The 25,447-nt window shown below is 47.5% G+C and overlaps 1 protein-coding gene across 1 annotated transcript in view; it reads left to right on the forward strand.

Annotated features, from left to right (window-relative positions):
- The first annotated feature begins 2,893 nt into the window (after positions 1 to 2,893).
- DAP (death associated protein) overlaps positions 2,894 to 25,447 on the forward strand; it is a 49,160-nt gene continuing 26,606 nt past the window's right edge. Inside the window, exons 1-2 of the mRNA XM_019746019.2 lie at positions 2,894 to 3,098; positions 12,757 to 12,853. Coding sequence (XP_019601578.1) covers positions 3,044 to 3,098; positions 12,757 to 12,853 — 152 coding nt within the window. The 5' untranslated portion in view covers positions 2,894 to 3,043. The remainder of the gene's footprint in view (positions 3,099 to 12,756; positions 12,854 to 25,447) is intronic.

Raw genomic sequence — 25,447 nt, forward strand, 5'->3', positions numbered from 1 at the left:
CGTGGGGCTGGCGCTCGACCAGTGCTAGTCAGAAGAGAAAGACAGTAACACTCAGATGATAGATGAGAAATTTCAGATGAGAATGAAGTGCTGTGAAGACAAAGTGGTAAGTCTACTGCCTGGGCTGTCTTCTTCAGATTTGGTGGTCAGGTAGGCCTTCTGGAAAGCTGATTGCAGCAGGAGGAGTTAACTGTGCAAGAGTCTGGGAGAGAGGGCTCCAGAGGAGGGAATGGCGAATGCTAGGCCCAAAGGCAAGAATTGGCTTGTCACCCTCGAGGAACACCAGAAAGGCTGCTGTGGCCAGAGGAGCCATGAGAGATGAGCTCCCAGGGGTACGCAGGGCCCCCACCACGCAGGACCTGGGTAGGCCACAGGTGTTAGGACTTGCATTTGGCTGCACACAAAGACAGCAACCACAGGAACTTAATCTAACAAGGGTTTATTTTACACACAACTCAACAGCTTCAAGGTGGGGTCCACTGCTCTGCAGAGCCTCCACAGAACCTCAAAGTCCCACCTGCCTCTGATCTTTCTGCTCTGCCACCTTTGCGTTGTTTCTGATTGCCTGATGGTTGCAAAATGATTGCTCTGTCTTCTGCCTTCTGTCTGAGTTCAAGACGGTATAAATAATGAAGTGAACAGGAGGAAAGGCAGTCCTCATAATCCAAAATGCAAAATTTCCCGGTATCCCCTAACTTCCATTTACATTTCAATAGCCAGAACTGGGTCACTTAGCCACCCCTCGCTGCAAGGGAGGCTGGGAAATATGTTTGTTTGTTTGTTTGTTTGTTTGTTTTCCTAGCTAAGTTCCTTAAACAACAGAATTTTCTACAATAGGACTATTATTGACAAGACAGGTCTACCACACTGTAGTGAGAAGTTTGGAATCTATTCTGAAAGGCAAGGTTATCTGTAGGTTGATGGGTGAATCAGGAGTTCTGCTTCAAATTTGTAAAACCAGACATGGCTGTTACACCAGCATCCTTATCACTGCAGTCCCAGAACAGGTCTCAGGTAAAGGTAAGGATCCTCCCAGGCCTCAGGACAGCCCAGGGGTATCTGAGGCCTCCAGAGCTCTTGGGTAGCTTGACTTCTTCCTCAGAAGGTTCCTTCTTTTGTCCCAGGGCTCCTTAGCAATACCGTATGTCATTAAATAGAAGATGCCATCGCTCATAACACGCAACTTTATGAGCCACCAGGAAAAAATGCTGCCAATTAACAATAACACAATGTTTTCTAACATAGAACTTTTACTTTACACTTCTTAGAAATAGCTCTTTTAGACTTATGGAGACATGACTTTCTAACCATACAGCACTCGTGTACATACATAAAAAGGAAAATATTCATTACATTAATCAGTTTTCTTAAAGCATCTTTCCATTCAGAATCGAAGTCAGTGTCTGTAAATTGTCTTGCTCTGCTACATCAAGAGTGGAGTGTTGGTCATAGTGTCTCTTAAAAGAGTGCTTCATTATTGAGTCTGTCAGGATTTTCCTCTAAGCTGCTGACACCCATCAGCTCCAAGTTCTGATGTGCATGCAAGACAATGATGACTGTTCATTACTGTCGCCTGGCCAACAGCTATCCCGCCATTAGTGATAGCGAAATGTGGGGGGAAGTCCAGGATCAGCGCATGGTATGTGCATTTCCATGTGCACCAGGATGCAGCTGGGCAGCGCTGTGCTAGATATCTGGGTGGAGAGGTCAAGAAGGTGGGGTGGGATGTGAGTATAAAGCTTAGGGGAGGGGCAGGGATAGTGAAATGGGTTTGCAGGCTTGGCATCCATAAGCATTTGGATGATAGTCATAGCCATGGGCCTGCATGTGACCACTGAAGCAAAGTCTGGATAGAGAAGAGGGCTGGTACCAAGCCTTGGGATACTCAAATGTTGGGAAATCTAGAAGAGGAGCCAACCACCTGACTGAGAGTTAACAGCCAAGATAGTTCCCACACTGGATGTCAAGGCAGTGATGTGGCATGCCTGAAGCTACGGAGGAGGAGGGGGGACAGCTAGGTCAAAGGCTGCTGAGGTCGAGGATGAGCGTGGAAGGGTGACCATTGGATTGGGCGGCATGGAGTTCCTGAGCGTCCCGGACTAAAGGACTTCCCGTGGTTGGGGGCGCCTCTGCGTAGCTAGTTGGATAACCAGATGGATTGGACTAGGTTGAGAAGGGAAAGGTGTTCAACCTCTTTGAGCAGCTGCATTGTCAAAGGTAGATGTATAGCCAAGAGAGGTGGTGGTGCTTCCTTTTCTAAACATACTGCACATGTTTGAATGCTGGTTCAGGAGAGCATAACTGTAGCTGCCAAGTGCTTGAGGAGAGAGGTATGCAATCCAGGGCACAAGAGCAAAGCAAAGGGTCAGCTTTGGACAGAATCATGATGCATCGCAACAGAAAGAGTGGGCACAGATGCAACCCTCCGAGAACTCTGTCCAGGTTTCCAGGACTCACAGCACGGCCCCTCTCAATTTTAACAAATCCCTGCGATCATCGGGCCCCTGGGATCTCATTTCCGCACTTAATTAGTCGCTCCAAGTGTGAGCTGCTCGAGGACACCTGGCAGATGGTTCCCTGACCACATACATCAGTCCCCTGGATGCTATGGCAGCTCAGCTTCCCCACCGCCGTCACCATCTACCTGGCGGGGCTGGTTGTCACCCTCCCGATGGGCCCTTTTGAACCTCACGCGACAGCCCTCGCCAGCATCCGCCCACGTCTCCTAACCGGAGCCGCCCCGCCCTGGCGCTCCCTCCTCCTCTGCCGCCGGGGATCGAGGCTTCCAACGTGGCGCTGCGAACTGCGCAGGCCCAGTACACGGGGCGCGCAGGGACCGCGGGGCGGGCCGGGCGCAGTGACATCAACGCGCAGTCGCGCGCGGGCAGGGCCGCGCCACGTCGGCGCGCTGCGGCCGCGCCCCCTCCGACGGCCGCGGAGGCCCCCCCGCGCGCGGCCCCGCCACCCCACGCGCGCGCACATCCCTCCCGGCCCGGAGCCCGCCGCCGCCGCCGCCCCAGTCCCTCGGAAACGCGGTCGCGCCATGTCGTCGCCTCCCGAGGGGAAGCTAGAGACGAAAGCTGGACACCCGCCCGCCGGTACTGACTCGTTTCCACTTTCTGTCCTCACGCGGGTCCCCCGGGCGGGCTCGAACCCGCGGGTGTGGGGCGCCGGGTGGGGAGTCGCGGGCTCACTGCCCGGGCGCGGGGCGCGCGGCGCGGGGACTTCCCACCCAGCCTGGGACGTGTCCACTCGTGGGTTTGCAGTTACGCAGCCCCGCGCGGGGAGGCCCGTTTCTTGAAAGTGTGCAGGACGCCGCAAGCCTGTGGCAGCTGCCTGCAAAGGACAGTGACTTGTAAGCCCAGTTGCACAACTTCCAGAAAGAAGTGGGGGCGGTGTGAACACAATGCACATGTTTTGGAGAAACGAGTAGCTGCAACAATGAGAAGTCGGTGTTTTAATACCGTGCTGATGATTACTTGTAGGCTGACAGCGTTTCGTACTGACAAGGCGACCAAAGGAGCGGAAAGCATTTCTATCACTAATCACTCGATAAGACTTTTTCCCCTCAGTTTCTTTCACATCCAGCTTTTTCTCAAACGTGATGTTTGTATGTGTGTTTCGGGGGTTCCTTTTTCTTCTTTTTTTTTCCAAATTCTAAATTCTGAGCCAAGGAAGTTAAATCCAGGAAAGAGTCATCTTTCTTAGAAAATCTGAATCTGCGTAACCTTTCTGTTCATAGGGCCTCCTCCCCTTTCGGAGCACAGTTCCTGTTTGCTCTTGGAGTCTGTTCCAGCTGGTCAAGTTCCATTTCTACCCACCTTTGGAATGACAGTGGATCCTTATGGGAGGACCCTGGGAGAGCATGAAAGGCCACAGGGTCCCAGAAGCCACGTCACCTCAATGCGGGAGGCTCGTTAGGGTCTTAATTGCACATATTAGCGTTATAAACTCAGTCTTCTAATGACAGCCTCAGTGAAACGTGGCTGCTTTGTGTGGCATGAATCTTGACTATAGTAAAGATTCCTGAAATCTCCATCTGCCATCCCCTGCTATAGGACACTAATTCCCTCCTTCAGCATGGTGACTGGAGCAGTTCTTGATATATGTTGCATTCCAAGGTAGTCTTTTCTACTGGTGAAAGAAGCTCTCAACAAGAACAAGAAAATTAACTGGCACTAGGGAAGGAAATGGCTAACTAATGCCTGGGGACTTCAGAGGCACGGGATTTTAGAAAGTAGTTCCACTGTAACGGAAAATAGGTTTTGGGAGCCTTTGTGTTGCATTACTTAAAAGGGGAAAAAAGTACCTCAAACAGATTTCCTTTAGAGATAACTCTGATCTTTAATTCCTACCACAGCAGCGAGCCGTGTCCAGCTGCCTGACAACCTGGGCAGCTCTGCAAGGACCCCTTCCTTTGTACTCCCCTGTGCCAGGGTGATGAGTGGCAGTAAAGCATGTGTTGGAGTGATACCGAATCAAAGTAGTTGTAACAAAATTGCATATAGAGACATATCTGTATGGCGATTTTTAAGATCAGAGACATGAGCTGTACATAGGAACTCCCTGGGAGAAAATTCATGAAGGACTGTTTTTTTTTGAGTTGTGAACAGCTAGGCTTTGTGAATTACAAATTAAAATAGCTTATTTATGCAAAGGACGGAGGAGCCAACTAATTTGTGCTGGTGTAGCAGTGACTTGTGGTTTAAGTTTTGAGGCCCATCACTTTTCTAGGGCTCCGTTTTCCTAATCTATGAAATGATAGGTTTGGGCCAGATGGTCTTTCTGCGAAAGTCACAGAGCTGGGCTGCCTTTGCCACTGTAACTCTCACTGGAGCTCCATCCCTTCATCCATCAGAACTGGAGTCCAAGGGCAGTTAATCCCACAGATAAACTCTTCAAGTGACTTCAGGGCAGGTCCTTTAGCCTTTGGGGCCCCATTCATGCATGAGCTGCTTAAGGAGCTGTCTCTGTCCTTCCCCATTTTCCAAGGCCATTCACACTGGGCCAGAGTTGGAGGAAGAGCCAGGCATCCTGGCCCAGGGGTGCAGGTTAGAAAGGGGCCTTTTGTCAGTTGCAGTATTTTGCCTCCCGTCAGTGCCCCTCAGATGCACTTTACCCTGTGGAACAGAGGACCCTGTGGGAAAGCCTTTTGACAGCAAGTTGAGGGTATTCTTGTTTACTCTGGTGTGGTGAGAGAGTAGGCAGTTCTGCAGAGTAGATGTTAAAAGAAAAAAAACCCACTATAATAAAGGATAATCATCAAGAATAGCCAAGAGCACTGTTCTTAAATCAAAATAACAGCCTTGAAAACTTCAGGAACGCTCTCATTAAGTGCTTAAACTGGATAACACAGACTTGTGCTTAAATCCTCAATCGGAAACAATAAAAGTCTCTTCCTTGACTATCTTCATGTTCTTTTGTGTTTTCTCGTTATTACTGTCTAAGCCAGGAACTCTCCTGTGCATTCCCACTTCCCGTTTCCTTGTCACACTTATCACACTTACTGTCTGTCACCTGACTGCCTCTCCTCTCCTTGCTTCCAGGGCTTGGCTTATCTCTGTCTTCATCCCCAGGGGCTGGCACAGTGCCTGGCACAAAATACTTAGATAGCTCCTCAGTGAGTTTCTCTAAAGCCTCTTAGCACCTCTCACTTCCCTGTAGCATTTGAGGTCCCGCAGTGTCCCCCTACTTTTGAGTGACTCCAGTGTGCTCTAGTGATGCAGGTGGGACTCTCGGCCAGTTTAGGCTGCATCATAACAGTGCGAATAGTAACTAACATTTGCTGAGTGTTGCAGTGGGCCTGGTGTGGGGGAGGAAAAATAATTTTACCTCTACCCTTCTAGGTTCTTGGCTGAGACCCCCCCTGCCCTCCCGTCACCCCATAGTAAACACAGATTAACAAGAGAAACACAAACAGAAGTTTAATAACATGTCTACCTCCTCTGTACCTGGGAGAGATCCAGGAAAACTGAGTAACTCCCCGAAATACTCCAAGCCACCACCTTAAATACCAATTTCAACTAAAGGCAAAAGAAAAATGTTGGGGAGTGGGGAGCCAGTTACGGGAGGTTTCCAGGGAAAGGTAAACCAGGAGAAGGTTGTTACTGCAGATTTGATTCTCTTGAGTCATCCTTCCCTTCCTGGTACAGAGAGGGAGGCATTTACAAATGGAGATTTCCGTGGTAAATGTAAATGCCCCTTCCAAAAGGGTAGCTTCTCTCTTTTTTTTTTTCCCCAGAGCTTTCCTTGTCTGCTGTTTCTTAATCAGCTCAAAATAACACATCTTGGGGTGGCATATTCTGCTCCCCTTCACTGGCACCGTTCTAAGCACTTGGCACTTACTCAGTTACTTAACTAGCAGTCACCTTGCAGTTGGGATAAAGAGGACAACTCCATTTGATAAACTGACCAAACTGTTTGGAGAATCCTTGCTGATTCCCCTGAGCCAGTGACTTCAGGGAGACCAGCCTGTGGCACCTTTGCCTCTTGGAACCTCAGCAGCCCTTCTCAACAGGGGGCCCCATCACTCCAGTGTCTCCTCCCAAGGTGTGAGATTCCTGAGGCTTCTGAGGAGGTGGAGGAAAGGTGCTGTGCAAATGCAGAGCACCGTTACCATGGGGGATGGGCGCTGATGACACAGCATCGTGCCCTGTAAAAGTCATCACTTGTTAATGATCTCAGACCTCTCCCCTGCTCTCAACCACAAAACATGTGCAGGGAAACAGGGTGAGACTGCGTGTTGTATGAGCGCGATTGGAACTACAGAATAGCAAAGTTAGAATCGGTCAGGTTCTGTTTCAGCTAATGGCAATGCGAGGGCGCCTCAGCAGAAAGGAGGACGAATTATAAGCCGCAGTTACTCATTTCTGCCAGTCTTCCTGACTTGGTAGCAATGATGTGGATGACATCTCTTTATTAAACACATTTTGCTGGCCCCGTTTCCCTCCATTTCCCAAGGAAGCCAAAGCCATATGTCAGTAAAGTTCTCATAAATCTAATGTGTGGTAGCGTTGAGCATTACTAGTTTTATATATGCTTACGAAAAGTAGCCTTCACGTCCCTTCTGGAACTGAGTCAAATGAAAATGGAAGCACAATTGTATTTATTGGAGGTAAAATGAGAAATAGACCACTTTGCTTTCTTTAGTCATTTCAGAATAATTTAATTCTTAGTCATATTAATCAATCAGACACGAGTTAAGGATGCATTTTAAAGGTTGTGAATGATAATTCTCCCTGAATTATCTTCTGCAGGAAGGTTTTGATATTCTCTAGGCCACCGTGTTGCTAGGAATGGAAGACTAATGAGTTTTGTGTTGTAATAACCCATAGTCACAGGTTTGCTAACCGTGTCCCCAGTGCCCCCAGCCCAATCACCGGTCAACGTTTGAAGGTACAGGAGAGAGACCTGTCTGCCTTTGCTCTCAACATGCCAACAAAGAAGAGACCCTTTTAGTTACTGCATTTTTTCAAAAGTTTCCAGGCAGGGTGGACCGTAGCATTTCAAAGGCGTGTTTTAGATTTCACCTCTGTCCTCTCAGGCGGAAACAAAGATGGCACACACTGGCGAGTCTGGCTGCAACGCCTGCAGTCCTTGGGTGTGTGTGTGAATTAACAGCCCCTCCTTGCTCCCTGCTGGAAACCGGGCCCTGGTTCTTGGGGCGCCTCCAGTCCTGAGTGATCCGGGGACGCCCCCTCGCATCCCCCTGCCCAGCGGTGGGTCTTCCTAGCCTGCTGTTGAGCCTGAGCAGTGACGCCCTCACCTGGAAGGCACCCTGACACCTGGCCACAGGAGTCAGTGGCTTCCTCAGTATTTCCTACCTGACAGAGTCTGACTGGAGGACGCTTCCTTTGCTCCCTTTGCCCCTTGGACGGGAAGCTGCTCTGCAGAGAACTTTGAACATCAAACATATTTTCTTCCCTTGCCTAGGTGGAGAGTAACCAGGCCTGCCGTAGGCCATCACTTTGTTTCTCGGTGGAGCAATGATGCTGTGTCTCCTGAAGGAAAGGCCTACAGGGGAGGATTCAGGGTGCAGGCCACCGGGTCAGATCCAGCCCTGTGACCCCTGGCTTCCCCCTCTTCTTGCCTGGGGGTCTACTCCATGGGGTGACTGTAAAGTGGGAGGATGTAGGGCCAGTGCTTAGAATGGTGCCTTGCACATGGCGAGATGAAAAAAGAGCAGCAAGTTAAAGAACGGTCCAGTATCTGCGATTCTCCAGAAGCTTCCTTACTTACATGGCGTACTGACGACCCTCCTGGTGACAGCTGACCCCACCAGTGCAGCGCACAGTGGGGGGCACGCTGCACGGTCCCTCACTTACTCTTGTGTGACCCATGAGTTGAGTCCTGGTGTCGTCCCCATGTGACGCAGGAGGACACGGGGTGAGCGGACAGTGAAGCACCAAGGACTTGAAGACTGGCGGTCTCTCTAAGTGCCAGGTGCCAGTTGTTAAAACTGTTTAATAAGAGTAGGTGACCGTAGAGCATAAATGTAAAGCTCTCGTTTGAGTAACAGCCAGCACAACAAAATTCCAAGGTTTTTTTCAAATGTCTCTCTTAAAAATACTTACACTTGCGAATATTCTGCAAAGATTTCTGCAAAAATTATTCTGCCTTTGTATTTTCGCAAATGAAGAGTTCTAGTGACAATGATGAAACAATCACAATAAATATGAAATATGTGCTATCATACTTTTTGGCAGGATTGCAAGTTCAAATGAATCTGTCTCAGCCTTGAGTTATTATTATTGCCACTTTTTATTGCTGCATGAATCACCACACATACTGTGAGGAATTGATAGAGTTAATTGTTTTTATAAACTCAGTTAAATGAAGTGCTAGTGCAGAGTGACAGCCTTGACACGTGTGGTTGCTTCAACGGAGGAGTAGACAGGCCACTGTGCGCTTCAGATGACGATTATTTCAAATGTCACCTTGATATTCATCGTCAGTTTTCTTTGTAGTTAATTGCACAGCCCTTTTTACTTTTAGTTTATAGAAAACATCTGGGGTAATAGTTTTAAAGTTTTATGTCTGCCAAGTTGAAATGATGAGGAGATCGTTTTTAAATGGGTATCTGTATTAGTCAGCTCAGGCTGCTACAACAAAATACCACAGGCTGGGAGTCTTCACAGAAATTTATTTTCTCTCAGTTCTGGAGGCTGGAAGTCCAAATCAAGGAGCTGAAACCTCTCTTCGTGGCTTCTCACTGTGTCCCAAAGGGGCCTTTTCTCTGTGTACCTGCATCCCTGGGGTCTCTTCCTCTTCTTATAAGGACACCAGTCCTGTTGGATCAGGGCTGCACCTAAACAGCCTCTTGTAACCTAATCACTCCTGCAGAGGCCGTGTCTCCACAGGCAGTCATATTCTGAGCTCCTGGGAGGTGGGGCTGCAACGTAAGCATTTGGAGGAAGCCCCTAGCAGCACTTCTAATCCATTTCTAGTGGGAATGGGATGGGAGTGGGATAGATGTGAGGGCAACCTGAATTTTAAGAAAAGAACATTTAGTGGTACAGTTCTCCCAGCCTCCTCCTTTGGCTAAAAAAAAAAAAAAAAAAAAAAAAAATCAGAATTCTCCAATCTTACATTTCAGTAGAGTGGGGAATCATCCTAAATGTACTACAGAATTTTATTTTCAGTCTCCATTTCTTAAGGTTTGGCATACTGTAGCACCTGAGAAATCTTCATAAGCCACCTGCAAATGATGTTTTTGTTTTCTTCTCCTTTTTTGAAAAACATCTGAGCCCAACGTGAGGGAAATCCCTAGGAGCCACACCCAAAGAAGAAACTGAAATTCAGAGCAGTTAGTAAGAGCCTTGGGCCCACATGAGGCAGGGAGTGGCCTGGTGTCTCTTCCTCTTATAAGGACCCCAGTCCTGGATCAGAGCCCACCCCAACCGCCTCATTTAACCCAAGACCCCAGCAGAAAGCTGGGTGCTCAGAGGCCAAATCCATGGGGAAAGGGTGGGGGAAATAAATGTGGCTAGTGGGATGGGGAGAAAGCTGATCTGTTTTAGCCTGGGCTCCGGATGGAGAAAAAAGTGTTCTTGAGAATTTGTGAATGCAGGCCTGCCTTTATGTGGTCTGTGGGTTCAAATTTACACTGTTTGGCAATTCCTGAGGAATCTGACGTAAAAAAGGGTTTCCAGGTGCCTGTACTCCTGGCCTAACAGGAGCACGTATAGCATTTCTCCAAAAGGATTCTGCCTAATGCTGGGCCCCAGAGGGACCCCTCAGATAAAGCTCTACTGAAGACAAGCTCACAGTCACCCCAGTAAGGGTGAGTCGGCAGGCAAAAACAGACAGTGGATCAGACTCCTGAGGATGTCAGATAATACAATCATTGGATCTACACCTATAAGACAAGTATGTCTGATATGTTTAAATATATAAAAGGGAAATGAATAAGACCCAGCTTTGCCTTTTTTAATAGACCGTTGCTAAGTACCTTTGGCCATGAAGCAGGCATCATCAGCTTCCTGAAGCTGGGGGGCTGGCAGACTCTCCCACGGAAACTGAAAACTAATGAACAAGAGGGTGTGAGCCGGAGGGGGCTTTCACATTCTCCTTCCTGCTCTTCAGCATCTAAAGAAACTTGTTCTGGACTTTGCTAGTTCAGCAGGGTCCCACTGAAATTTGAAATGCCAGAGGACATGGCCTAACACGTTGACTGTTGTGTGATGGCAGAACTGTGGGAGTCACTATCCTGAGAAGGGAAGATGAGGTGTGGTGAGCCTGGGGGCTGATGAGTACAGTTGACACAGCTCTACTTTCTACCGAGAACTCACCTGTGCCAGGAAGCTACCAAACACCTCTACCTTAGCCCGTTCGGGCTGCTATAACAATACCACAGACTGGTGGCTTATAAACAACAGAAATTTATCTCTCATGGCTTTTCAGGCTAGAAGTCCCAAGATCAAGGTGCCAGCAGATTCTGTGTCTGATAAGGGCTTCTTCCTTAATAAGAGTAGGTGACCGTAGATGGCCATCTTCTGTGTCTTCACATGGTGGAAAGGGCAAGAGAGCTCTCTGGGGTCCCAATACAAGGGCTCTAATTCCATTCATGGGGATCCACCCTCGTGACCTAATCGCCTCTGAAAGGTCCCACCTCCAAACACCATCACACTGCAGGTTAGGATTTCTGTAGCCTCTCTTCTCATTTCAACTTTTCAGTCTTAGGGTGCTGCTCTTATCCCCTTTCTTTGGAGGATGCGGTGAGGCTTTAAGGGGCCAACTCTGAGACCATCTAGCTGAGGACATGGAGTAGCTTGCTGACCCCAAAGCAGATCGGCTTTTCGGATATGGGGCCAGCATTTCCAAACTCTGTTCCATGGAACATTATCGTCCTAAAGGATGACCACACACACACAGCCTCATTACTGCAAAAGAAAAAAGTTCTGTGGCCAAATGCATTTGGGAAAGATGGCATGCTCTGTGCCCCTCACAAAAGGGTGAGAAAATCTGTCTTGAGGAAACCCATTTAATGTGTTTAACCTAGCATTTGCCACACTTATTAGATCCTAGAATCCACGTTTTTTGTCTTTTTTCTTGTAGAACAATTATCAACATATTAGCCAGTAAGGAAATAGAAACCAAGCTACGATTGGATTCCACTTCATACCCACTAGGATGGCTATAATTAAAAAGCTAGATAATAACACGTGTCGGCGAGCATTGGAGAAATTGGGACCAGTTTGGGGTTTCTACTTGGGGTGATGAATATGTTCTCAAGCTGATTGTGGCAGTGGTTGTACACCTACGAACATAGTCAAAACCATTGAATGATACACTCTAAATGGGTGACTTGTGTATGAATTGTATGTGAAGGCTGTTTTAAAAAACTAACATCTGCCAACACTAAGGTTTGGGAAAGGCTGCCGCAGAAATCTTGACTGCCATCTGAGTAGCACATATATTATTGTATGTGACTGGCACAGCAACTGTCCCATGTCACTTGTGGCTGTATCACCCCATCAGAAGCGTTGTTGGAGACAAATACCATATGATTTCACTTATATGTGAAATCTGAAAAACAAAACAAGCGAACAAACAAAATGAAACAGAAGCAAACTCATAAATACAGATAGTTGCCAGAGGGGAGGGGTGGGAGATGGGCAGAAAAGGGGAAGGGAATTAAGAAGTACAAACTTCCAGTTACAGAGTAAGTCACAGGGATATAAGTACAGCATCAGGAATATTGTCAATAATATTGTAATAACTACGGTGACAGATGGGTACTGGGCTTATGGTGATCACTTCATGTAAGGAATATAAGTGCTGTACACCTGACACTGATATATTATTGTATGTCAACTGTAATTTAAAAATAATAATGCAGGACAATTCAGGATTTAAAGGAAAAGCATCGTGAGTGTTTGAGAAAATACCACAGAGCAGAGATTCCGTGGGGCCTTGCGGCACCAAAATATGCAGAACATAAGGCAGGCAGCCAATTCCTTTACGTGGATTGTACTCTGGTTACACTGTGCTCTCTGACAGACTTATAAGAGGACCAAACAAAGAGCCTTGGGGAGTTTCTACCTGGATCTGGAGTAAAGGAGAGCGTTGAGGGCCATGTCACCCTGAATCGTCCCCCAGCAACACTGGCCTTCTGTAGTTAGTCATTGTCATGGCCAGTTATCTGGACTCACTTGTGGCCGTGGGCAACCAAAACCTTTGGAGCTGGTTCCCCTAGTGCTCTCTGGTGGTTCCCTTTCCACACTGATCACACCCCCCACTTTGTTTTCATTCTAGTGAAAGCCGGTGGAATGCGAATTGTGCAGAAACACCCACATTCTGGAGACACCAAAGAAGAGAAAGACAAGGACGACCAAGAGTGGGAAAGTCCCAGGTGGGAGAGTCCTGGTGAATCACCAGCGAGTTCGCAGTAACCATTGTTCTGTTAAACATTAACACTTGTTCTCTGCTCTGAGCTGATAACCCCTGGGCAGTGCGTGTGTAGCTGTGTGTTTTTCCTTCCCTAATCGGTGAGGGGCGGTTCTACTCCCTAACAGGAGGGATGGGGCATGAGAGCCGGCCCAGCTTCCTGAGAAAATCCGAGCCCGCCATCAGTCTGGCCAGTAGGCGGGAGACCTTTGAAAATGCCACACTGGGTGAATCTCGGGGGTGGGCCTGGCATTCTGTGCAGCCAGGGTAGAGAACTACTGATTTGTAAAAGGCCCACAAGCTTCTGGGCTCTCCCAGTTCTTCAGCCGTATGGAGAACCAGCGCGGCCAGCCCAGGTGTCCTGAAAGGCCACCCAGCGCGCCCTGGTCCTGGACAGCTCCTCTCCCTGCATGTCCCTCTCTCTGTGATGACCTGTTTGCCTTAGAGGTTCTGATGTCAAATTTGGTTCAAGGACCGCGGTGCGAATCCGCTTCCGTCCGCCTCGTAATAAACCTGTGCACGTGACAGCGCCTCTGTGAGCTTGTCCACTGGGAAGAAAGTGAACAGTAAGCGCTCTGCCTACAGCTTGTCCTCAGGCGTCTCCGAGCGTGGGGAGGGTGTTCACGGGCCGTGCATGCAGTCCGTCCAGCCCCGTCGTCCTGAGCAGTGCGGCGGTGTCCTGACACACACGCAGAAACTCGTCCACAGCGGCTATAAACTGGCCCACGTCGTGCGCTTGCAAGTTAAGGGGCCGGCATTGAAACCCAGGTCTTCTGGGGTCCGTAGCTGAATGGGCTTCCTGCAGAGTAGCTCGCGTGAACGTGTGCCCCCTAAATAGGACGTGCGTGTTCTGTGAGGCCCCACGGGTCCTCTTACGTGTGTGCTGCACTTCCCGGGGTTTTCTGCGGAACCTCGGATGGCAGGAGTTACCGGGCCACCACGTGAGGCACAGACAGAATTTGAGGCTAAGTTTCTGGGTGATTGTTGTGCGTTTTAAATCTGAGATCAGCAACCTGAAGGTTCAAGTCCAAGTTCTGGTTTGAAAAGAAGGCAGTTTAAAGAAAATTCGAGCATTGTGTTTCTCCCTGGCTGTTTTCACAAAGCTGTGTTTGGATGGTAACAGCATCAGTAACACCTACAGGGCCACAGTCCTGTATCTGTGAAGTTTGGGGCCTGATTTATTTCAGAATTGAGAAATTTAGAGGTTTTAGGAGAGTGACACAGATTTTTGGAGAAAAGCGGTGCACATTCCATCCAGCTGCGCACCGAGGTCTCCGCAGCACATCTGCGTGGTGCTCACACCAAGGGAGACACGGTTTTCAAACTTACAGACTAGGGCCAGTTCAGGTCAGTGGTGCCTCCACACGAGTTACAAGGAAACTGGGCTTTCAGAAAACTCCTGACGTCAGAATCAGGCATGAGAGCAGCGGGGCCTACAGTAATTTGTCCACTAGGAACCCTGCGGTGTTTCTTTTTCATTCAGTTTCCTTACGAAGGAAGACAAAGAATGAGGGACAAAGCCTTTCCTGGAAAAAAAAGATCCTGGAAAGTTAATGAAACATGCTCTTCTGTGTGAGTTTAAGTGGAATAAGGTACACATAGCTATTTCCTGTGTAACACTGTGTCAGTTCAGTGAGAGATGATAATTTATTAGCATGTTTAGAAATATGGACAGAACAATCCGTTCGTTTTCTTTCTATGATTTTTTTCGTGAGTGAAATACAGCATTCATCAAAGACGTGCCATTTAAATAAAAATACCAGAGGACAAACGACTGTAAGAGAAAGGAGTGAGCTCCCGGCATTCTATGGAACCAAGTATCTGGAAGCAGGCTGACTGCAGCGTGGGGTCTGCATGACACACAGCACGGGTCTGTCTTGGTTCCTTGCAGCCACATGGCTGTACTGTGTTCCTAGTGGGTGTGTTAGCTCGTGTCCTCCTGACTTGGGCTTCACCCTTGACTGCTCGGGGTTAGGCCTCTTGACACTCTGTGGACAGATGTGGCAGCCTCTGTGGATTCAGGCTATTGACACATGTTGCCAACACAGCCCCTTCCAAACCCCTGCACCGGGCCTGGTTCTCCGTAGACTCGTTTGCTTCCACCACTAGGCCACTCCCCATTTTTCTGGTGGGCTCATTGATAATTCTAGTTAATCATCATCACTAATATTTTAGAGGGCAGTGAGTCTGGCCCTGTCCTAAGTGCTCTGCATATATTATATTAATTCATTTGTTCCTTGCAATTACTGTTGTCATCCCTATTTCAGAGTTGGTTATTTATTATTGTCCCCATCCCACATTGCTACTCCCACTTCAACAGCTCAGAGAGGTTAAGTGACTTCTCCAAAGTCACATGGCAAACGAGTGGCAGAGCCAGCATTCCAGCACTGGCAGCTGGGCCCAGCGTCCTTGCTCTTAGTCACTAGGCCATGCTTAGCAGTCGGGCGCCTGTTTTGTGCTGGGCCCCACTAAGTGCTTCACACGGCGTCTTAAAGCTCACACTACCTGTAAGCTGGTAGTGCCATGCCCATTATAGAGATGAGAAACCAAAGCTTAGGGAGGTTATCGGCCCAAAGGGATATAGCCAGTCAGTGGTCAGGCCGCGGTTCAGCCCTGAGTCCGCCCTCACTGGGAAGCCAACACCTCTCATATGCTGCAGAAGCCCCCTGAATTGACAGGGTGTTTTTAGGGTCAACGCAGACTGCTTCTGGGGTTGCCCATAACCTTTTCCACATCTCTCCAGTTTATAATCCCACCCATGTAGCCTCGCCATCAGTAGGTGGTCTAATTATCCATTTACAACAAGGCTTCAGGAGACTGCAAATACTTTACATATGGAAAGACCTGTTTCTTTGCAGAATTTGTCAAACATTTAATTATTCTCTTGGAAATGTCACAGCATGTGACGTCAACATCCATGTTATCCTAGTCCTAAAGTGTTATGTTTTCATATTTGGATCCAAGTGTTCTCGCAATATGAAAATAAGTGCATAGTCTCAGATGCCAATTTCCTCCTTGCTCTGCATTGGTAAAACTCTTTGCTTTCCTTCCCAAAGTTTTTAAACTGGCTTCACATTTACTGACTCACCTCTGGTGCATTCCTTCCTCATTAATCTGATAATCAAGTACTGATTACAGAGAAAATGAACAACTGCAGCCATGAAGAGGTTATTATGTGACCAAAACACCAAAAACCACAACTTTTACTTGTGATTATTTTTCTTACAGATATTTATGCTATTCTTAATCCCTTTAATCTTGCAATTTTCTCGAGATTTACAGAAATTTCCTATGCTGCCAAATTGTTTTGGGATGCTGCTTTTTTTTTAAAGGGGTGGGGAAAGAATGTAGCAGAATTTCGGAAATGTTGCCCTAGAATTCTCATCAAGCTGAGTTCTTGTTACGTAGAACTCTTCATATGCGTATCCAGGGAGAGAAATAGGCTTCATTATTGTTAACTAATACTTCCCTGAGTGGCTGCTGGAGGCTTTCTTAGAGCCGACCCAGTTAGGAAAGCGTGATTTTCCTCAAAGCCTTTTTTCAGCGAGTTGAGATGAAGTACCCAGTTTCATTACGTAAAGGAGAAATTGCAGATGCTGAATGGATTTCAGGGTTCAGTAGGAGCCACTAAAGAAAACAGTGTAGTGTCAAACACATACTGAGGTCCTACCATGAATCGCACTTGGTACAGATACTAAAAAGGATAGGTAACAGGAAGAATAAAGTAGGAATGGAAGGTTTGGGTGTGGACTGGGGTGGGCAGGAAAGAGGCAGAGGAGGGGAAATGGGGGCGGGTAATCAGGGCGCAGAGGGAGCAGCCTTCTCTGAGCTCAGCTGAGTACACCCTCTGATTACAACCTGGTCCTCTTCCACACAACCGAAAAATAAGCCCACAATTTAAACCACCTGGCATGTGGGAGATGCGCAAAATGGAATACAAATAGTAACAGATGAACCTAATTGTAATACAAATGGTTAATGTAACCCATTGAAAAGAGTGGGAAGAAAAGACCTAACCTAAGTAACTTTGGAAAACAGTATTCTGACTGCATACTCTAAGGCTAAAGACAAAAAACGGGATGTAAATGCCGTACTCCAGTTAGTCAGTGTGTTTCTTACAGGAGTATGGGTTAGCAGTTCTGAAATTGCTTTATGTGTACAATAAGATTGAACAAATAAGTATATTGTGGGTAGTGAGAGCCAGGTTTCTCGATGTCAGAGAAAGGTTATAAATTGGAAAGGAAGACTAAAATGAACTTTGTGGTGTTGAGTCAGAATTGAAGGTATTGGTATGAACTCGTAGGATGGATGGATGGATGGATGGATGGCAGATACACACCGATGTACACATACATGCAGAAATACAGATGGGGGGAGCGTTAGTGTATACACCGTACTGGTGTTATGTTAGGACTGTGTACTCCTGGCTGTGTTCACAGACGTCCTGGAAACTCCTGACACCCATGTAGCCTCGAGCAGCATCCCGAGGCCCAGGGCTTGGTTTCTAAACACCATTCCCCAATCAAGGAAACCAGGGTTCCTTGAAGAGGTGATTAATTACTTCCAGAGCCACAACAGGAAAAACGCTCAACGAGCCTGGAACCCCTGCAGTGCCAGAACATGAGGAGGTACACCGCACAGGACGGGGATTTGTCAGAACACCACAGAGGCCAGCCTGAAGGAGCCCCCACGGCCAGGGCTGGCACAGGGGCAACCAAATAAATGGCAGGGTCGGATTAGAACCCGCAGAGTAGAACGAGCGTCCATGAGTTCATCCTGATGTAAATCACTGCATACATAGATGAGGAGAAGGGACAGCTCTTCAGAGAAGAATTCCAATTAATAAATGTGCCAGGAAGGAGGGTAATAGAATATCGCCCCAAGGCAGACAGCACAGTGATGGTTACAGGGTCCCCAATGGATGCTGCGATTAGTGGGTGACGTTTGAGGAGAAACGGGATATTTGCACAGCCTCAAAGTGTCTCCCCCAATATGTTTATTAATTGTACAACAGTGTCTGTATCATGGAGCTCATGAAAAGGACACTTGTTTGCCATATGAAAGCTGAAAGGAGAAGGCAGGAGGTCATGTTCCCCCCCCCCCCCAGGGGAACCTGCGCATCAGTGGCTGTCAGTTTTCGCTGCTCCGCGCGTGTCTGAGAGCGACTGTGGCAGTGCTGCTCGGGTTTGTTCCTCGTCAGACGCTCACCTCCTACTTTTAGCCCACTGATGGCTCTCGCCCAAAACAGCTGTTACTACCGTGTTTCCCCGAAAATAAGACCTAGCCGGACCATCAGCTCTAATGTGTCTTTTGGAGCAGAAAGTAATTTAAGACCTAGTCTTATTTTAATATAAGACCAGGTATGATATAATGTAATGTAATGTAATATAATATAATATAATATAATATAATATAATATAATATAATATAGTATAATATCAGACCCGGTCTTATATTAATTTTTGCTCCAAAAGATGCATTAGCGCTGATTGTCCGGCTAGGTCTTATGTTCGGGGAAACACGCTACGTGACTGCTGTGTTACCCACCACAGGGCTGCTGTAACCTGTACCGCACACTGGGGGCTGAGAATAACTGAAATGTTCTGTCTCTGTTCTGGAGGCTGGAAGATCAAGGTGCCACCACGGCCGTGAGGGAGAATCTGTCCCCGACCTGATGGTTTGCGGGCATCTTTGGTGTCCTGACAGTGATGGGCATTAGTACTCATCTTGCCTGGAACGCGGTCTCTCAGTTCTCCTTTCACACCCGTGGGCACCAGAGGAAGCCATGAATCTGACAGGTGGCGAACCAAAGGCTCGCTGCTCCGCAGAGGGAGAGGCGCGTGGGCATCCAGATGTCACAGCAGCCAGCTGGACTCCTTCAGTTTGGGGTGAGAAGGGAAGTGCCAAAGGCCCACTTGCCCCCAGTGCCTGGGCTGCTGGTAACTGGCTGAGAGGCGGTGTTGGCACGACATCTGCTTCCAGAACGGATGCAGAAACCAGGGGTGATTGATGGGCTTCTGCCTGCTCCCTCTCCCTGCACCAGCCTCCAGCTCCTCCGAGACTGTCACACTCCCTCCACCCCAGGAGCCCCTTTTATCAGAAGGAAATGGCGCGATCAGTTTTCCCCTCCAGACACCATGCGCGTCTGCACTGGAGTCGGCCTCTCGGAACAGATGACTCTTTTGTTTTTACGGTGTTACTCAGAGGGTGGCACTGTTTATCAGGAGTGTTTTCTTATCACATAAACGTGTCAACTGAATTTAAATCAACTCTCCAGTGATTTGATTTTATAGAATGAAATGTGTAATAATACCTTCATAGAATTGTGCTACATGTAAGACTAACTACATAGAAACAAGAGCCCTTTGTTGAGTTTATTACATTAAAATTACTACGCCTGAAAATTTGGAAACCCTCTATTTAAATAAACTCCACTGACTTCCATGTCTCAAAATGCAGAGCATTCAGAAAATACAGTACTACTCCCCCCTTTTCTGTGGGGGACACGTTCTAAGACCATCACTGGATGCCTGAAACCACGGATAGTACCGAAACCTATACATATTATGCTTTTTTCTATACGTGCAGACTTATTTAAAGTTGAATTTATCAATTAGGCACAGTAAGAGATGAACAATAATAATAATAAAATAGAACAATTATAACGGTATACTGTAATAAAAGTTATGAATGGCTTTGAGGCCATTATTAAATAAAAGGGTTACTGGATACAAACACTATGACCCTTGGGGTCCCGCTGAAAACTGGGACAGCTACCAACTGACCAGTGCCATTATCGGACAGCATAGTGTGAAGACGCGGGCAAAGGGATGACTCTGTCCCTGGGGGAAACGCGTGGAGTAGTGTCAGATCTCCTGATGCGACTCAGAATAGCTTGCAATTTAGAACGTATAGATTGCTTACTTCTGGAATTTTCCATTTAATGTTTTCTGACCGTGGAAAGTGAAACCTTGGGGTAAGGGGTGACTACTATACTTGGTGAATCAGTAATAATTCGCTTAGACTTGGATTCTTTAAAAGTAAAATAGTTAACTTATTGACGTGATTATTTTTTATTTTCCCACTGGTGAAAGAGATGAATGAGGGAGGGTCGGTGTGGAGGAAGAAAAGTATTCTTGGCAGATTCTGTTGGGCCCTCCGCTCTCTCTAGACAGGCCGTGTGCTTTGGTTTTCAGTTGTGTGCATCCTCGCAGGCAGGCCTGTAGTCATTCATGTCAAATGAACCTGGATTGGAGTCATGAGGACGGTGGTACAATCAAGCAGTTCTCAGAACCATCAGCTTTGGAGCTGCACACGACCTGCGAGGTCACCTAACCCAGGCGCTCCATGGGGGTGGGGGGGTCAGATTTTACTAAAGACCTAAAGGGGCTTGATACCAAAAGCAGAACACCTACTGGGCAGAGATCCACAAAGTTTTTTATGTTAAAAAGAAGTCTTTGCCCACTTCTGGTTATATCTCCAAAGGAACTTTTGAAAGCAAGGTCTCAAGAGATATTTGCCCCCCGCCATGTTCACAGCAGTACTATTTACAATAGCCAAGTGGTGGAAACGCCCCAAATGCCGACTGACAGATGAGTGGATCAACAAAATGCAGTATGCCCAGGCAGTGGAATACTACGTAACCTTAAAAAGGAAGGAACTCTTGTCACATGCTACAAAATGGATGCTAAGTGAAATTAACCAGTCACAAAAGGACAAAACTGTGTGGTTCCACTTACATGAGGCATCTGAAGCAGTCAAATTCATCAAGACACGAAGTACAGTGCAGGTTGCTAGGGGGCAGGGGGAGGGAGCAAAACGAGTTGTTGAGCGGCCATAGAGTTTCAGTTCTGCGAGATGAAAAGATTCTGGAGCTGTGTCTCACAGCACTGGAAATACACTTAACACTACTAAACTAACTGGACACTGAAAAATGAGTCAGATGGTAAATTTTATGATATGTTTTTTATCACAATAAAAAAAGTTCTGTTGAAGAAACAAAAAAAGACTTACTGCTATGAATGCAGTTTGGTGGTTCCTCGGAAACTTAGACACGGCATCACCGCAGGACCCAGCAATTTGACTCCTAGGGCTGTACCCGAGTGAATTGAAAACAGGTGTCCAGACACAAACTTGGACATGAGTGTTCGTCGCATCATTATTCACCGTAGTCAAAAGTGGAAACAAGCCAAATGTCCACCAGATGATGAACAGATAAACAAAACATGGTCTCTCCATACAGTGGGATATTGGCCACGAAAGAGAATGAAGTGGCGACACGTGTTGCACCGTTGGGTGAAGCTTGAAAGCATCACGCTAAGTGAAGGAAGCGAACACAAAAGGCAACGTATCACAGGATTCCGTTTCTATGAAATGTCCCGAATAAGCACATCCAAAGAGACAGGAAGCAGATTCCTGATTGCCCGGGGCTGGGGTGGGGGGTAGGGAGTCAGTGCTTTCTTTTCGGCATGATGAAAATGTTCTAGAATTAGATGGAGTGATGGTGGCATACAGTGTATTAAAAGAGCCATTGAACTGTACTTGAAAGTGGTTCACATGGTGAATTACATCACATGTGAATGTCACCTCAGTTATAGAAAGAAGCCCTCACGAACGCAGGGTGGGAAATCCAGCCCTGCATGGATCCAGCCCCCACATTTTCTTAGCCGGGAGGGTGGAAGCGCCCACTGGTGAAATGCCTCCCTGGAAGGGTTACCAGGACACTTGGGGCGGAGGGGGAGGTGCTTTCCAGTGCACGCAGCTCAGAGTGGACCAGGCAGCAAGGACTTGGGCTGTCTCCTGTGAAGAAGGTCGGGGTGGGGGGTGCTGGCTGCAGGCAACATGGCTGCCCCAGCCTCTGCCAGGTCTACCTCTGGGCCCACTGGTAGCTCTGCCTCCCTCCTGGAGTAGCTTTCTTCACAGGTGGGTGGTGGGGTGGCTGCAGCAGATCCAGCCAACACGTCCAGACGTGTGGTATCCAGAGGAAGAAACAGGCATCTCTTATTGAGTCCCTATTTAGGAGCAAGAAAAGCTTTGCCAGAAGCCCTCTAGCAAACTCATTGGCCAAAACTGGGTCATGTGACTCGGGGTGGGCCCTCCTCTCCTAGGAAAACCGCAGGTGGAGCACATGGAGGACAGCCCAACAGGATGTTCTTAACCGCATTGGTGGCAGCCAGGGCCCTCTGCAGAGTGCGTTGGCCGGAGGCTTTCACTGGGGGACAAGAGAGGAAATGAAGATGCATGCTGGTTTGTCACCGAGCACACCTGTCAGCGTCCCCACCAGCTGATCACTCACTCAGTCATGCTCAGTGCTGATCACCAGGGTCACCAAGCTCTCTGCCCCTCTGTTGACGTGGGCTTACTGGAAAGATGGATGTGCTGCCAGAATAGAATCTATGTGCAAATGGCTTTAGGAAGTATGGGCCAGCCTGAGGCGAAGGATTTGGCAAATAAGGCACAGTCATTACGGGTTGTTTGTTGGTGTGCTGGTCGGAAGGGGTGGGCTGTGGCCTCCCTGGCAGTCTACAGAGCAGAACCTTCCGGGGAGGACACAGGCCACTAGTAAAAAGAGTGTCTGGGGTCTTGCAGGAACTTGTCCAAAAAGTTGGGACTACCACCACTAACCTTTATTCTGGATAACTTTGAATTTATATAAGTCAGGACTAAAGATTTAAAGTGGGAGAGTGAAGATTATAAATGACATCTGTTAAGTGTTCCTTTGTAGCAGGTTTTCTCAGTGTGGTGATAATGAAATTTAGAGCATCGTGGGCCAGTATAACTGAATGCAGAGAAGTAATTGCTGCTTACTCTTTAGGTGGGTGTCGTGGGAGGTAGGATTGAAGGGGAGGAAAGCTAAGATGACAGAGTAGAAATATGCAAGTTCTGATGTGGGCACATGTTTTCGAGGAAGGCAGTTTCGTATAAAGTTTAAGTTTGATTCTAGGAATACTAATTGGTTCCATTTATTTAACAACATTCCTACCTACAGGGTAGCTTGACCTCTGCAGCTAAGGTTAACCTTTGCTATACCTGGATTCAGTGGAGAGCAGACTCTGGAGAAAGGGTTGTTGATAGCCTACCATATTGGATAAGTTCTGTGAGTTGAGGGAAAAACTAGGACAATAAATGACATGAATGTTGTTGATGAACAGGCTATAAAATGATCGTGGAAACGTTGAGACTCCGAATCTAGAAGCACTTACAGAATTTTGATAGACAGACTCGTATGGGGAGACTGCTGGTCAGGGGGCAGCGTAAAGGGACATTCTGGCAAAGGCAGAGCAAGTGATGTCCGGAACTGACCAGAGGGCAGGATGGAGCATTTTTTCCATCCCACTTTCATCTGTTTTGAAGGTATCTGTCATTCAGCCTCTTGAGTTTATGGTTATGTCTCATCATAAGTGGACTTTGAGGAATGAGAAGTTTAGAAGATTGTCCCTGCTATCAAATAAACAATTCAGCGTCATTCAGACAGTCTAAGAGCCAAATAATGACAAATACAAGCCACCATTAGACCGGGGCTGTATATACAGAGGGTGCCAAAAAAGTGTATACACGTGACTTGTGTTCATCTTTTGTTATCAGTATACATTGAATATTACGATTTTAATACAGTTTTTTCCTTTCTTAAAATGTGTATACATTTTGGGGGCGGCATCCTCTGTATATAGTCTTATTTTGTCTTCATGGTTTACAGGGGAGGTGGTAGACCCTCATTTTATGGATGAAGAATTCTGCTGAGAAAGGCTAATGACATACCCAAGGTCATTCTGATAGGAACTGACAGACTTAGTATTTGAATCTTAATCTGACTCCAAAGACTAGCCACTCTGCTGCCCACCATCTATATTCTGGCAACCAGCTTTCTTTTCCCAAAGAGTTGGGGAAAAATTATTGAAAAGAAAGCCTAAAATTCTACTTAGAATTTCAAAGTTCAGAGACATATCTTCCACACTAGGATTGTATTACTAAAGACTGGTTTCCATTCAAGCTCATTTCAGATAAAAGTTTCTGTGAGTTTCCTTCTACCCCAATTGTCAACTCAAGCTTTGCGGTTGTACAAGCTTTGTAGTGTTGGAGTAACTGCAGTGGCACAGGCTTCCACGAGGGCAGCCCAACAGCCTGAATAATGGCAGCCGCTCCCCGGGAAGCCTTCACATCTCTATGGCAGGAGCCACAGAGCCAGGAAAATGACCGTCCACTTGGGAGCTACCCAGCCCAGTGTGTCAGAGACACACGGCACAAAGACAGGGTCCACTTCCATTTGAGAAGCCATGGATCCGAGATTCCCAAGGTCAGCTGCCAAGAAAGGAGATCAGACCAGAAAAGTACAGTTAGAGGAGTTTGGCGTCAGTGTGAAACCAGTGACTCATGGCCACTAAATTCATTATGACTTTAAGTGGAAAAAAGAAATAATAAGTCTTAAATGGGAAGGGTGGTGCCACATGGGCGCAAAACAAATGCTGTTAAAGAATGGAAAAGTCTGTTTTCATTTTGCCAGAGATTCCAAATGTGATTATAGATAAAAACAAATACTAACCCTTTCCAACTTTGGCAAGGCTGAGCCTACAGGGTGGATTTCTACAGAAATGCTTTGCTGACTCTGTTGGGTCAGAGGGCAGCCTGCAGGGGAGAGAGGAGGGGGAGAGCTTGGGTCAGTTGGTGTCTGCTGAACCCCCACCTCTCCTCCTGGGAATTCTAGCCTGAGCATCTTCTAGGCCTTCAGAGCTTGACTTTGTGCCCACAGCTGGCGCCCCTGGATGAGCGTCCTTAGAGACCCAGGCCTGGGGTAAGCCCCAGGGCTCCTCCCTCTGTCACTGAGTCAGCGTCCTCCCTTAGGGGACAAGGAACCAGAAAAGATAAGTGCTGAGATTGACCAGCTCAGGCCGGGCCTTTTGTCCGTTAGTTTATCCGTTACTCTTCTTAGCTTGCTTTCTTATCCTAGACCACATTGTAACTGCAAAATCAAGCCATTTAGGTAAACATAGTTCCCAAGACTCAGCCTTCCATTGTTGGCCTGAAATGTGCACGTAGCATGCTTAGCATGGGAAAGTCCCACGTTGGGGGGCAGAGCCAGGGCTCCCCAGGTCCTGGCTGGTGGCTCCTGGGTGGTCCCAGGTAAAGCACTAACTTTCGGGGCTGGCTCCTCATCTGTAACATGAGGTTTGTAGAGGAGTCTGCTTCTCTTACGGGACTTTTATGGTGAAAGCAGAGTGAGGAAAAATGAATACCTGCAAGCTCTGGAGAGAAGTAAAAGCACACGTGGATTAATAAGAGGCACACACGGAGTTCCTGCTGTGAGGCTGGAACTTCGCGAGACTCCGGAGGAGATGAGAAAACGGAATCGAGGCCTCAGGAAACCTGGGGAGATGGCTCTGTCCTCACCGAGGCGTCTGCGTTCCCTGGTGATAGCGCGGTTCCTGTGCGGTGGTGATAAGTCACCTCAGGCTTAAACAGGACCAAAGGTGCTGTGCTTTCAATCATCTTAGAGTCGGTTCTAGAAATTGTTGTATGGCTTTTAGGATAGCACAAGGAAATGGACTGTCTGTGCTCTGTGGCT

This window comes from Rhinolophus sinicus, linkage group LG03 (assembly GCF_036562045.2).
Source record: "Rhinolophus sinicus isolate RSC01 linkage group LG03, ASM3656204v1, whole genome shotgun sequence".
NCBI lineage: Eukaryota > Metazoa > Chordata > Mammalia > Chiroptera > Rhinolophidae > Rhinolophus > Rhinolophus sinicus.